At 35.9% G+C, this 14,242-nt stretch overlaps 1 protein-coding gene across 6 annotated transcripts in view; it reads left to right on the top strand.

Annotated features, from left to right (window-relative positions):
- Positions 1-14,242, top strand: part of CC2D2B (coiled-coil and C2 domain containing 2B) — a 131,181-nt gene that overhangs the window by 82,405 nt on the left and 34,534 nt on the right. For 5 of the 6 annotated variants that reach the window (XM_074233263.1, XM_074233260.1, XM_074233261.1 and 2 more), the window contains 6 exons: positions 2,920-3,123; positions 4,168-4,260; positions 8,004-8,095; positions 9,603-9,773; positions 11,330-11,426; positions 13,029-13,138. In XM_074233263.1, the coding sequence (XP_074089364.1) occupies positions 2,920-3,123; positions 4,168-4,260; positions 8,004-8,095; positions 9,603-9,773; positions 11,330-11,426; positions 13,029-13,138 (767 nt within the window). The remainder of the gene's footprint in view (positions 1-2,919; positions 3,124-4,167; positions 4,261-8,003; positions 8,096-9,602; positions 9,774-11,329; positions 11,427-13,028; positions 13,139-14,242) is intronic. The other variant, XM_074233264.1, reaches the window with a different exon arrangement.

The raw sequence follows: 14,242 nt of genomic DNA, 5'->3' as shown, positions 1-14,242 counted from the left end.
AAAAAAGAATGAAGGACAGGTACCGCTTTGCCCAGCTCTGGTTCTTGCTTCAACAGTTTGGATGGAACATTTCGGGGGTCCCCAGCTCCCCTCACGTCTCTGCAGCCCGCCAGCCGCCCCGGGCCGAGGCTTCAGTCAACCGCCTGGCCAACCTCCCCCTGCAGGCTTTCCACCCCTACCTGTCCCTCCCTGGGTTTCTATTCCGACCGGGGGTGTCGCCCTGCCCAGGGGGTCGCATTTTTTCCGGGAGCTCGCAAAGTAGAAACGCCAGGGCGCCAAAGGCCGCCTGCGGCTCCAGAACCGGGGCCGGGGCCGGGGCCGCCTCCGAGCTGCGCCGAAGCCTGCCTGGCCAGGACTGGGGCCGCAGCCTGGAGGGGGGCCTGAAGCTGGGCTCCGACCAACTGAGCGCTCTGCGCCACCTGCAGTATGTGTTGTATCTTGTAGGAGGGGCTCAGCCTGAAGCGCGACCCCAGCCCCAAAAGAAGGGGCACCGGGCACCCTAGACAAAGACTGCTCATTCCTTCAAAAAGGAAAAGAAAATGGACAAGCATTCTTATTGTAATGAGAGAGAATTGTTACCTTTTAATTCTTAGTATCCAATGAGGCATATGATAAAGGGGTATCTGTGCCGAAAGTGTCCCTGTCCCCTCAGGTAGGTGGCTACCGAGTCCAGATGGAAGGGGATCCTATAGAGACCTTAATGTGTTTATGACATTGTACCCATTTATGACTGTCTGTATTGTGTTAAGCCCCAGAACATTGCCAAGTTTCTCAAATGAGATCCATAATTACTAAAAAGCATTTGACTTAAATCAAATTCTGGGCCAGAATCTCAGAAAAACAACCGCTAGCATGGCAGAGTAGCTAGAGTGCGAGATTTGAGCATAGGGCAAGTTTATTGATTTAGGGCACAGATGAAGGGCACCCAGACCAACCCCTTCCTTTTACAATTGAGGAAACTTGGGTCCCTTCACTGGTGAAAGGAGCACTCATATTGACAAAATTACAGATATATTAAACTATCTTAATAATTGATCCTTAACATGCAATCCTGAACAAAGCCCTTGTTGGATTTCTATGTTAATTCATATTCAGACTGTTCAGCTCATAATAATAATAATAATAATAATAATAATAATAATAATAATAATACTTATTTTAAATAAATGATATAAATAAGTAAAAGACATCAAGTGATTGATGTCTTTATCACTAAAATGCTCTAATATCTCTCCCTTCCCAGAGAGCCATCCCATGTAAGAAAAAATATTTTTAAAGACAAAAAAAGGGGGGGAGGGAATTTGTTGATACATTGAAAAAAAATCTGTAAATTGATCCAATATACCGCTCTCATAGACTTTCACATGTGCAAAGGATCCTATCTTCTGAACCTTGTTTGTTCTTTGTGGTTTTGCAGCATTCACTTCTGCCTTTGTATTTACATTGTCATAACCATTATGCATGTTTTATAGGCTCTGCATACTTCACTTTTGCATCACTTCATGTAGATTTTCCAATGTTTCTCTATATTCATCACATAACATCACTTCTTACAAAACAATAAAATTCAAATATGCAATACCACAATTTATTTAATCATTCCCCAATCAATTCTTTGCTTTCACAAAAAGTTTTGCTATGCAAACTTATCAAATAGGCATAAATTAGCAATGGAATTTCAGGATATGAAAATTAGTCACTTGATTAACATAATTACTAATTGTTTTAGAAAATTATTATACTGATTCACAGTTCCATCAATGGTGCCTATATTCTCATAATCCTACCAACCCTGACTAGTCTATCTTTTGTCATCTGCCAGTTTGCAGGATGTGAGGTAAATATGAGTTTATTTAAATTTTTATTATTAGTGATTGGGACATTCATGTGGCTATTAGAACCATTTATTCATAATCTTTGATTTAATCACTTATTTTTTGGAAAATGACTTTTTAGTCACATAATCCTGACATAACATATATTCAAAATACATATTTATAAATGTATATAGTTTTTATATCCTAGATACCAAACTCTTATCTGAGATAAAAAGATTTTTTTTCCTGTTTGCTTCCCTTATTACCTTAGATGCATTAATTTTGTTTGCACAGCTTTTCAGTTTCATGTACTGAAATGTTGCACTACCTGTCCTCTCAATATCAATCAAACAACTGATAAACACATATTAAGTGTCTACTAGGTTCCAGACAATGTATTAAGCACTAAGAGTGCAAACAGAGAAAAAGTCCCTGGCCCCAAGGAGCTTGGAATCTAATTGGGGGGAAGCAACATTGCAAGCAGATTTTACAAAAAATAGCTGTGTACACACACACACACACAACACATACACACACACACACACACACACACACACACACACACACACACACACACAAAGAGCTATGTACAAGATAAATAGGAGATAATAGAGGGAAGGCACAGGAATTAAGAGGGAGAAGCTTCCAGTTAAAAAAGGATTTTAGCTGGAACTTAAAAGGAAGCCAGGAAGGTTATTGGTTATAGTGGAGTAAGGAGAACATTTCAGGATAAAGCACAGCTGAAGACAATGCCCAAAGCTGAGAGATAGGAAGTATCTTGTTTGTGGAACAGTCAAGAGGTCAGTGTCCCTAGACCAGAGAGTATGTGCTAGGGAGTAAGATGTGCAAAGATTGGAAAGGTAGGAGGGGACTAGGTGAAAGGTTTTACACGTGAAACAGTGTTTTGCGTTAGATCCTGAAGACAATCAGAAGTCACTGAAGGTTACTGAGTAGGAGATAGACATGACTGGACCTGCACTTTAGGAAAATCACTTTTGTGTGTAGGCTGGATTGGAGCAGGGTGAGTAGGCAGATCTACAATCTTATGAAATGTTTTAAAATAATTGAAATGTGAATTTAAAATCTATCTTGTCTTTTCCAGTATACAAGACATAAAGGGCAAGCTATTCCAAAATATTTTCGTCTTGAACAGCTGCAAGAAGAATTTAATTTTGTTTCTGAAGAGGAAATTAAAAAAAGTAAACGTTTCCAACTACTTCAGCTTAGAAATGCAGGCCAATTAGATGTTTTTGTTCTTCAGCAAATGCCTCTCTATGACAGAGAGATACCAGATTTAGTTTTCCAGGTATTTAACTTTCTATGCACATATGTTTTCTTTGATGGCTAATAGGATGAATTTTTTTATTTTACACTACAATAAAATATATTTTTCATTACATTTACCTCCACCTGAGCTACCTGTAATAATGCAGATTCTCCAACAGAAGACCTATTCTGTTGCTATATGTTGACTAAGTGGAAAGGATTTATGACCAAGTTAGCCATGTGCTGATTTTTGTCACAGTATCTCTCAAAGGTCATTGAATAAATCATAAGGGGTTAGAACATCAGTGCAAAAATCAATAACGTATCTAAGAAAACTTAGAGAGCTCCAAAAATTGTTTATACCTGTTTTGAGTTATTTCTTTAATAAAAAATGAAAAAAGGCCAAAATGCTGCCCTACATATTTTATTAAGTCCAACTCTAGGGTTATGGGACACAATTTATTTAAAATCATTTGGATTAATAACTGTTTCTCAATTTTAGCACATGTGGAAAAAACTATATAGGTATAGATAAAAATAGATGACTTCTAAAGTTCCTTCCAACTGAGAATTTGAATTGCTTCTCTAATCCTTGCCCTGATTTTCTGAGACCTAGTTCAGGAGAAAAAGGTTACTAAGGGTTACTAAGCCCATTTGTTTTACGAATTCCCTGACAATTCCCCTAAATGACATTAACTTTGTTTTCATGTATAAGCAATACTTGGCAAGGGCAGACTTATCACTGCAAGATAAGAAATATTAAACTAATAACAGATTCTGATCTAGGCTAGTATGGGTTTTTATACATTTTCTTCCAGTAAATAAATTTTTCCAAATGATTTTTTACTAGGATATGTGGGGCTAAGAATTTTTAATATTTTACTATTCCCTAAGTTCCTATGATTATGAAATATAAACCAGAGAAACTATAAGCTATTAGGGGAAAAAAACTCCCAGAAGGGAATACTACTACCTTTCATGCTAGTGCCCCTCCCTAAATAGTATGGGAGAAAATGAGTTGAATAATATTTTATTATTGCATATGTCATGTTCAAAAAAGTAAAACAAACGATTCTGTTTTTAGGAATATGAAAGCCAGATAGAGAAGGACATACAAATTTCAGATGTAAATTCTATTACTTCACAAAGGATTTATTCTATCAACTTTATGAAAAAGGTATTGGCAATGTATTTTTGTTTTTTTATTTTATTTTTTCCAATTACATGTAAAAACAAGTTAAAATTTCTTTTTTTAATTTTGAGCTCTAAATTCTCTTTCTCTCCTTTCCCTCTTCCCTTTTTGAGAAAGCAAACAATGTGATAATAGGTTTTGATATGTGCAGCCATGCAAAATATATTTCCTAACACAGACCAGGAAAACAATTAAAATGAAGTTTAAAAAAATATTTTTTTCCATCTGCATTCAGATTCCATCATTTCATTCTCTGAAGGTGGAGAACATTATTCATCACAAGTCCTTCAGAATTGTCTTAGATTATTTTATTGCTGAGAATAGCTAAATCATTCACATTGGTTCTTAAAACATATTCATAACTTTATATATAATTGAAGGAAATTGAGCTTTTTATAAGATTTTATATCTATATACATAAACACATACATACACATGTACAGACATAAACATATAATAAAACCTCTCCTCACACACATAGAAAATTCTTAAGTTTAACCTAGGATTATTCTGGGCCCAATTTACATATCCTCTGTACATGGGGGTGGGAGCATGAGGAAGAGAGATGGTTGTTTGGGGCAGTGCATTAGTCTGAAGTTGGAAGGTAGTCATGAGTCTCCTCTTACAACACCCTGATAAAACACCCAGGAATTATTTGTGCACTCTAAGTTAAAGGATGGATAGACCTTCATCCTATCTTGTTGCCCCTCAGGAGCAAACCAGAAGGAGCTAAGACTAGTCTGTCATATTAAACAAGTTTGCTGCTATCAATCCTTACATGGTTAAGAAGAATTGACTAGGGGTGGCTAGGTGGCGCAGTGGATAAAGCACTGGCCCTGGAGTCAGGAGTACCTGGGTTCAAATCCAGTCTCAGACAGTTAATAATTACCTAGCTGTGTGGCCTTGGGCAAGCCACTTAACCCCACTTGCCTTGCAAAAAAAAAAAGAGTTGACTGAAGAAACCATGCTCTAAAGAACACAGTTGTTAGTTGAAGCCTTTACCATCATCACCACCTACTTGAACAACTTCTAATAGATTTCTAATTACTCTTCCTACCTTTTTTCTCTCTCCTCTCCAGTCCTTACTCAACACAGCTGTGTGATTTTTCTAAAAGAATAAGACTATGGCCCTCTTTTGGTATTTAAGAAATTTTACAATCTGGCTCTAACCTACCTGCTGATTATATACTACTACTCACCACACACTGTAATCCAGGACAGTGTGGCAGGTTTTTATGTTCCTCACACAATACATTCCATCTTCCACATATACCTATACATAGACTGTTCTTCCCACTAACACCACCCTACTCAGAATATGCTCCCCCTCTCATTGCTGCCTCTTAGAATCCACAACTCATGTAAAATTTCAACTCCAGACCTTACCTGGCATTGCTAGTGCTTTTCCCCATTCATCAGTTACCTTATATCTACTTAGTCTTTATTTTGTACATAAGAATAATTTGGCATAGTGGATAGAGAACGAATATTTTACCTTTCAGTCTCCTGTCGACCCTTACAACTGTCTAAGCCTGCAAATTGTAGAGAATATGACAATTTACATAAGTAGAATATTTTATTATGAATTGCCTCCATCAATGAAATCAAAGATTAACTTCCCATTCCCACATTTTCCATATATTTTATTGTCTTATGTTGTTATACGTAGTGTCTCTAAACAAAATGTAAGTTCTTTGAAAGCTAGCTAGGACTGTGTGATTTTTGTTCTTGTATTATTTGGATCATTGCATTGATCAGAGTACCTAAGTCTTTTATAGTTGATCACCATTATTGCTATTTGTTGTGTACAACAATCTTCTGATTCTGCCCACTTCAACTCTGTATCAGTTCATACAAGTCTTCCCATGTTTTTCTGAAACTATGCCATTTGTCATTTCTTCATCACAATAGTATTTCATCACAATATTCTGCCACAACTTGTTTAACTATTCTCTACTTGATAGAAATCTCAATTTCCAATTTTTGCCCCCCCCAAAAGAACTAATACATATATTCCCTGTACATTTTTCTTTTTTCTTGATCTCTTTGGGGTGTCTATCTAGTAGTGTACTGCTGGATCTAAGGATATGCACAGTTCTATAGCCCTTTAAGCATACTTCCAAATTTATTCTTCAGAATGGTTGGACCAGTTCACGGCTCTTACAATGGTTAGTGTCCCTGTTTTCCCATATTCCTTCGAGAATTTGTCATTTCAGATAAGTGAGAGGTGGTACCTCAGATTTGTTTTTGTCTTTCTTTCTCTAAATTGGTAGATTTACATCATTTTTTCATGACTATAGATAGCAGTTTATTCATATTCTTTATCAGTTGGGGAATGGCTCTTAAATAAATTTGATAGAGTTCACTATTTAGTTGAGAAATGAGGCCTTTATCAGAGAAACTTACTATGAGAATTTTTGATATTACTTTGTAGTCTATGGCACCATTTATCAAAATGTAGTTTCCTTGGAAATCTCACTTTTCATTAAAGCTATCTTTCCTTCTATTTTGTCTGAGATCATGGTACATTTTTACTTCAGCTTCAGCATAATAGATTCTGTTCCAGCCCCTTATTTTAACTGTGTGTATGTGTGTCTTTCTGTTTCAGGTGTTTCTCTTATAAACAATTTATTATTGGATTCTATTTTCTAATACATTCTGCTACCTACCTTCTTTATATGAGTGAACTTATCCAATTCATATTCGTAATTATGTAAATAATTGTAAATTTTCTTCCATTCTTTGTCCTTCTCTCCCTCAAAAGTCTGTTTTGTTTCTTATGACTGCCTTTCTTATTCCACCCTTTTATCATCTCCCACTTCTTTCTTTTATCCTCTTCCTCTCCTATTTCCCTCTTGGGTAAGATAGATTTCTATATCCAAAGGGTGTGTGTGTGTGTGTGTGTGTGTGTGTGTGTACTTTGAACCAATTTCAATAATAATAATTATTCAATGAGAATAATCCCCTCCATTTTCCCCTTTCTGTAAAAGCTCTTTCTTGCGTACTTTATGTGAGATTATTTTTCTCATTCTACTTTTCCCTTGTTTCTTCTCCAAGTGTCTTTCTCATCCCTTCATTCTTTTCCTTTGGAGATAATCCCAATATAATTGACATATCTACTTAATGATCATCTTCCCATATAGGAATGCAAAATTTAACTTTAATCGAGTCCCTTATGATTTCTCTTTCATGTTTACTTTGTTTCTCTTGATTCTTTCAATTTCCATATTCTAGGAATTTCTTTATTTTTTGAGCTCAAAAAGTAATCTTGTATGATCTAAATCACTACTTTTTATATTAAAAAAATTAAAGAAAAATTTAATAATGAGAAAAGATAATTTTGAAATTGATTCCAAAGTGAATCAGTAAAAGAGTAGATTGTATGGGGGAAAGAGAATATTGTCCTGATAAATATTTTGGGAGTATCTAGGAATTTATTTTTATAACAGGAATAGATATGGCCAGGACCTGTGATGGTTTTTAGAACTCTCAGTTTAAAAAAAAATCCTACTAATGTACTTTCTCTGTAGTCTTTGAGAATTGCCAATAACAATATGTGTTGTTGCCAACCAAAGTTGTTCCTTAATATTCAAAGACCTCACCACTACCTATATAAAATTTAAAGGAAAAAGAAAGGTGTCAGTGTAACTATGCATCTATAGGTCTTATTTAAAATATGTCATATAGCAGTTTCAATAAAACCTAAAATAAAAACATCTCTTTTTCAGATGAGGAAACTAGTAATGAAAAAAATTGTCAAAGTTAAAAAATTTAACTTATCAGATGTTGTAACTGATTATGAAGAAATTGTATCTGCAAGGTATGCACTAAAACTAATTCAAATGTGTGAGCATTTTTAGAAAACCCTAAATAGACCTCAACTTTATAGACATTTTGAATCAAATTTCAAAATGTACAGTTTCATAATGTTAACGATTAGTCAAGTTCTGATGATTAAAGAATATGCTTTGTGGCTAAGTGGCTAGGTGGCGCAGTGGGATAGAGCACTGGCCCTGGAGTCAGGAGTACCTGAGTTCAAATCCAGCCTCAGACACTTAATAATTACCCAGCTGTGTGGCCTTGGGCAAGCCACTTAACCCCATTGCCTAGCAAAAACTTAAAGTGGTTTTTTTATTCTTTTTTTTTTTATTTCATGGACATGTCTATATTATACCTGATTTCATCTAAACCATGTTTTCAGGCTAAACATGTCTTAACTTGCCAATCTATTTGACAGATTTTTAAAAATAGGTAGAAATATTTGGGCCTGAAAACAATCCTGACTTTGAAACACTTAATATTTTTTTTAGATTTTTTTTTCAAGGCAATGGGGTTAAGTGGCTTGCCCAAGGCCACACAGCTGGGTAATTATTAAGTGTCTGAGGTCGTATTTGAACCCAGGTACTTCTGACTCCAAGGCCGGTGCTCTATTTACTGCGCCACCTAGCCGCCCCCTGAAGCACTATTTTAAAAGTTCCCAATGTTAGACAATGGCATTAATAATTATATATACCTCATGATTTCCATGTCTCCCCCCCCCATGAAATCTTAATTTTATTAGAGTGAACAAGAGTACTCAGTTCCCTTTGGTTATAATTAACCCTAGTTTTCAATTGTTCTGAAAGTAAATTTAGAAATATGGCTAAGAAAAATATTCCTCAAATTTATCTAGATACCTTTTGGGGTATTATTTTTAATCAGTTTTGCTAATACAGAAGTTTATTATAATTTCTAATTTTCTATAGCAGCACAAATGATTAACAATTTCTGCTTTAAGAGATACATATATAACAACTTCATAGATTGAATCATTTAGATTTTAGGGGAATTCTATGCCCTCTTCCTTCATTTTACTAAAGTCAGATAGACTTGTGATTTACCCAGGGTCACACAGGTAAGTGATAGAGTAAGGATTTGTGCTCTAATTAACATCCAGCATTCTTAACTAGATTAATTCTTACCACATATAAAAGTAACATAATGGTTTGCTTAAATGACCCCTGCCCTTACATTTTCACTTTGCATAAAAGGAAATATGTCCAAAGAAACATGGAGAAACTTCATGTAAAACTGTTCTTCAATCCATTGTGGAGATATATTGTCCTGTCATATAGACTTACCCACCAAAGGACATCATCATTGGGTTGAGAATATAATTTTTTCCATGGTAGGGAGAAGTGAGGTCAAAATAAATGAAATAAATGAATGAAATTATAATTAAATAAATATATATAAATAATTATGATGAATGAAAAAATAAAAATGAGTTTAGTGTTCAAAACTGTGGTAAATGTTGCACCCATGGCTGATTGTTGTGAATTCCTTAGCCAGCTGAAACACGCCATTTGCAAGTTTGTGGAACGACGAAGAAGTTTAAAGCCTCAGAGGAGGGAAAGAAAGAAAGTAGCAGCACAAACGATTGGTGATGGGGACATCCACCTTCTGGTCAGAATCCTGAGAGCTTATAATATCCCCTCGAGGAAGCCCACCGTGAGCCGGTGAGATTGTAGAAGGTGTCCTGCATTGACTTGGTTAGGAGTAGGATGGAGATGGAGGGCAGAGATTAGTCTAGTTTGACAGAAGTACATGGCAATGAGTTGTATTTCATGACGTTGGAGAGGTAGCACATCACCAAATTGTGAAGGCCTTGAATGTCAGCCAAAGAAGTTTAAATTTTACTTTGTAGACAATAAAGAGCTGGTGATGATTGATGTGATCAGATCTATGTATAAGAAAACTTAGGTTGGCAGCAGTCACCAAGACAATCACAGTCTCATTTTTCTTCTGGGCCCTGCAATCTTACTGGGATTTTCTTCTCATTCCTAAATTGTAAATGTTAAAAAAACAACAGGCTCAAATAAATACCATGTATGTAGTGCATATATATTGTAAAAGACTACAGGTCCCTCCTATTTAAATTGACTGCCTGAAGCCTTTTTTGTGTGAGTGAAAATGCTAGCAAATAGATTACACAAATAACCCCACTTGCCCTGTTCAACAGTCTTTCTCCTTGATATGCTATAACCTAGGACACAGACAGGGACAGCCAGTAGGCTGTATAAGACCCAAAAAACGATTTGGTCTGGCATTGCTACAGCAACTGCAGGCTAGGAGCTTTAAAGAGGTAAATTAATTGAATATAGCAGGCTAATTTTTAAGTTGATTATTTTGTATAACCCACAAATGAGGCTATGAATATCCAAATGGCCCTTTGAAGAAAAAAGGTTCCCCATGCCTGACTTAGGAGTTATACCAATAAACTAAGCTAACCATTTTGATCATATGCACAAGGTCATCCCTGCAAAATTCTTGATTAACATTTGCCCTAGATAATTCCAGTTGAGCTATTTAAAATCCTAAAAGATGATAATGTTAAAGTGCTGCACTCATTGTGCCAGCACCTTTGGAAAACACACAGTGGTCACTAAATTACCAAAGGTCAATTACACCTGTTTCATAACCAGCAATGTTATGCTTAAGATTCTGCAAGTTAAACTTCAGCAAAATGTGATCCAAGAAGTAACAGAAGATCAGGCTGGTTTTCAAAGAGCCAGGGAATTAGAGACCAATTTGCCAATATTTGCTGGATTATGGAGAAAACAAGGGAATTCCATCTGCTTCTGCTTCATTGACCTCACTAAAGCCTTTAGATGTATGGATCACAACAAAATATGTCAAATCCTCAAAGAGATGAGTAGCAGATCATCTTGTTTATCTCTTGAGCAATGCACAGTTAGACCTGAGATTGGTTTAATATTGGAAGAGAAGTACAAAAAGGTTATCTTTTGTCACCCTAGGATATAGGCAAGACTAGATAAGAACACAGATACAGAGAGGTTAAGTAACTTGGTACATAGCTAGTGAGTATCTAAAAGTAGATTTTCCTGACTATGGTCCTGTCCTCTCTCCACTGTACTTTCTGGCTCCTTGATCATGTGTGATCAACTAGTTAACTTGCTACTATATCTTTGAAAGCCAAAACAGAAACCCAATGATTTGTTGATGCTAGAATTCCTCAAAACATATCTATATTCACTTTTTTTTTCTCCTAAAGGACTTTGGATTTACCCACATATTTATTGTCTTCCATATCTCGGGTCAGACATAAAGAATCAAACAAGTCATTTGCCACAGTGGAGCTCTTAAATGAGATAAGTACTGAATATTTCAGGAACAGATAATATAGAAAACATTACTATAGAAAAATATTAATTGTTTAAGTGATTAGCAAGTTCAATAAGCATTTATCGGACATCTATGTGCAAGACATTGCACTAGATTTTAGAGATATAAAGATAAAAACAAGATAGTCTTTTTAAATGGGGAGAGGGGAAGAAGGGAATAAAATATGTACAAACATAAATAAGGTCTTTGAGAAGGCAGAAATCAGAAAAATGTTTTGCATAGGAGATAAATGAGTCATCTTGAAGGAAAATCAAGATTTATGAAAGGACGAGATGGAAATACATTCTATATGGAAGATGTTCAAATATAGGAGAAGGAATATTGATTTCAGGAAATAACTAGTGGTTCAATTTAGCCAGAACATAGAGATTAGAAAGTTAAATAATATGAGGTAAGGCTGGAAAGTTGGGATGAAGACTGATTTAAATGTCAGATTGAGGGATTTTTAGTTTATCCTATAGGCAGCAGGGAGCCACTCTTTGAGTAGGAAGATTTTAGTACCTTAGAAAGACCTAGTACCTTGATTATTTTTTGACAGGATAGAGACTGGAGGGAGGAAAGAGTAATTAGGAGATCATTAGAAGACACCTGGAGGGGTGGCTAGGTATTGCAGTGGATAGAGCACCAGCCCTGGAGTCAGAAGTACCTAGGTTCAAATCCAGTCTCAGACACTTAATAATTACCTAGCTGGGTGGCCTTGGGCAAGCCACTTAACCCCATTGCCTTGTAAAAACTAAAAAAAAAAAAAGACATCTGGAAAAAGGTGATAAGGACCTGAAATATTGTTGTGCTAGAATGAGTCAAATATAAGATGAGATACAATAAAAATTTTGGCAACTAATTGGAAATGAGGGAGAGGAAAAAAAATCAAATATGAATTTAGATCACTGAAAGAACCTAGAAGACTGCAGTTTAGAGAAGAGTTGGATTTAAGCAAGGGAAGATGTTGGACATTGAATTTGGATTACTTAAAGCATATCAATGTAGAGATATTCATAATTTAGTGAGGCTGAACTGGAGTTCAGAAAAGATCCTGGGGCTAGATAAATTAACTTTGAGTCATTGGTGTAAAATTGATTTTTGAACTCAAGGGAGTAGAAGAGATCAGTGAATGAATGTGTGGTTGAAAGATGTGGACCTGGGAAAGAGCTCAGCAAATAATAGCTTATTCTAAGAGGTTAGGTTTTGAATGATGATCTGGCAAGGAATAAAGGATGGTCAACTTTTTTAAAAAAGACATGGAAGGTTGGGGAGGGAGATGTGATTGATAGTATCAGAAAATACAAGGAGGTCAAATGAACAAGTAATAACAGATTTATAAGTTAAGAAATCTAGGTAAATTTTTGATAAACTTACTAAAGTAATAGAATTAGAAGCCCAACAATTAACAAAGGGTTGAAAAGTGGGTGGTGAAGTGGAGGCGATGAGGCAGTCCTAGCAAAACATATTATCAAGTTGCCAGTGGTAACCAAGTGACTACTTGCCTTGTTGCCTTTGCAATTATATAACCCAAAATAACTTCCTTAAAAATCTTACAAAATCTAGTCAATGTTTGTTATGTATTTTAAGATGCTGTACGCCCTTTTGTAGAAGTTTCTTTTCAACACACTGTTTATCAAACTGATACTGCCAATGGATCTCATCCATGTTGGAATGAAGAAATTATAGTAGATTTTACGTAAGTTAGAATCCATCTTTCCTTATATCAGGCCCACTATCCTCACCCTCACACCTTAGTCAAAATCAAAACAAAAATGAATGCTATTTGTTGAAAATAAAAAATATTTCAATAGATTAGGTTTAATATTTTTATAAATTGCCATACTTCAAGTTTTTAGATTGTTTGAACTTTGAGTTACTTTCAATAGGACTTTCACTATTTTCTAAGTATAAAGCTATGATAGAAGAAAGTACCATTAATTTAAAAATGCAGTTAGTAGAATGAGCTTTACAAAGAAACATACCCCCCTAACTACTTACCCATGACCAAGACATTATTTGTAAAGTGCTTACCACATTGACTGGCACATTAATAAATGTGTATTTCTGGGGCGGCTAGGTGGCGTAGTAGATAAAGCACCAGCCTTGGAGTCAGGAGTACCCGGGTTCAAATTCAGTCTCAGACACTTAATAATTACCTAGCTGTGTGGCCTTGGGCAAGCCACTTAACCCCATTTGCCTTGCAAAAACCTAAAAAAAAATACACATTGTATTTCTTCCCCTTTCCTTCCTACTTAAGGTATAATACAAGACCTCCTATAATATAACTCTCTACTTTCAAATTAAGTATATGCAAGGAGGGAATGTGCATAAACGTCCAGGGAAATGAGAGAGATATATTATGAAAATGGTATTTGAGTTAAACCTTTAAGAAAAATACTTGAGAAATGAATTTGAGGAGGAAAGGGCAGGAAGTAAGAGGGTAGGGTTAGCATGGGGATGTGGGATAGCATGGAAAGGAGAGATGGAATACTGAGTTTAGGAAACAGTAGCATGAGTACCTGAAAAGGAGTAATCCAAAGTTGGCCAGGAGGGGCGGCTAGGTGGATAAAGCACTGGCCCTGGAATCAGGAGTACCTGGGTTCAAATCTGGTCTCAGACACTTAATAATTACCTAGCTGTGTGGCCTTGGGCAAGCCACTTAACCCCATTTGCCTTAAAAAAAAAAAACCTAAAAAAACCTAAAAAAAAGACCAAAATAAAGTAGGCCAGGAAAGGTAGGTGGGACCCAGACTGGAGAGCTCTAAATATCTGGCAGGACAGAAGCAGAAAGAAACCACTG

The sequence above is a fragment of the Macrotis lagotis genome, chromosome 4 (genome assembly GCF_037893015.1).
Source record: "Macrotis lagotis isolate mMagLag1 chromosome 4, bilby.v1.9.chrom.fasta, whole genome shotgun sequence".
In the NCBI taxonomy this organism is placed as follows: Eukaryota; Metazoa; Chordata; class Mammalia; order Peramelemorphia; family Peramelidae; genus Macrotis; species Macrotis lagotis.
The sequence above is the reverse complement of the archived record's forward strand: the minus strand, read 5'-3'. Positions and strand labels throughout refer to the sequence as shown.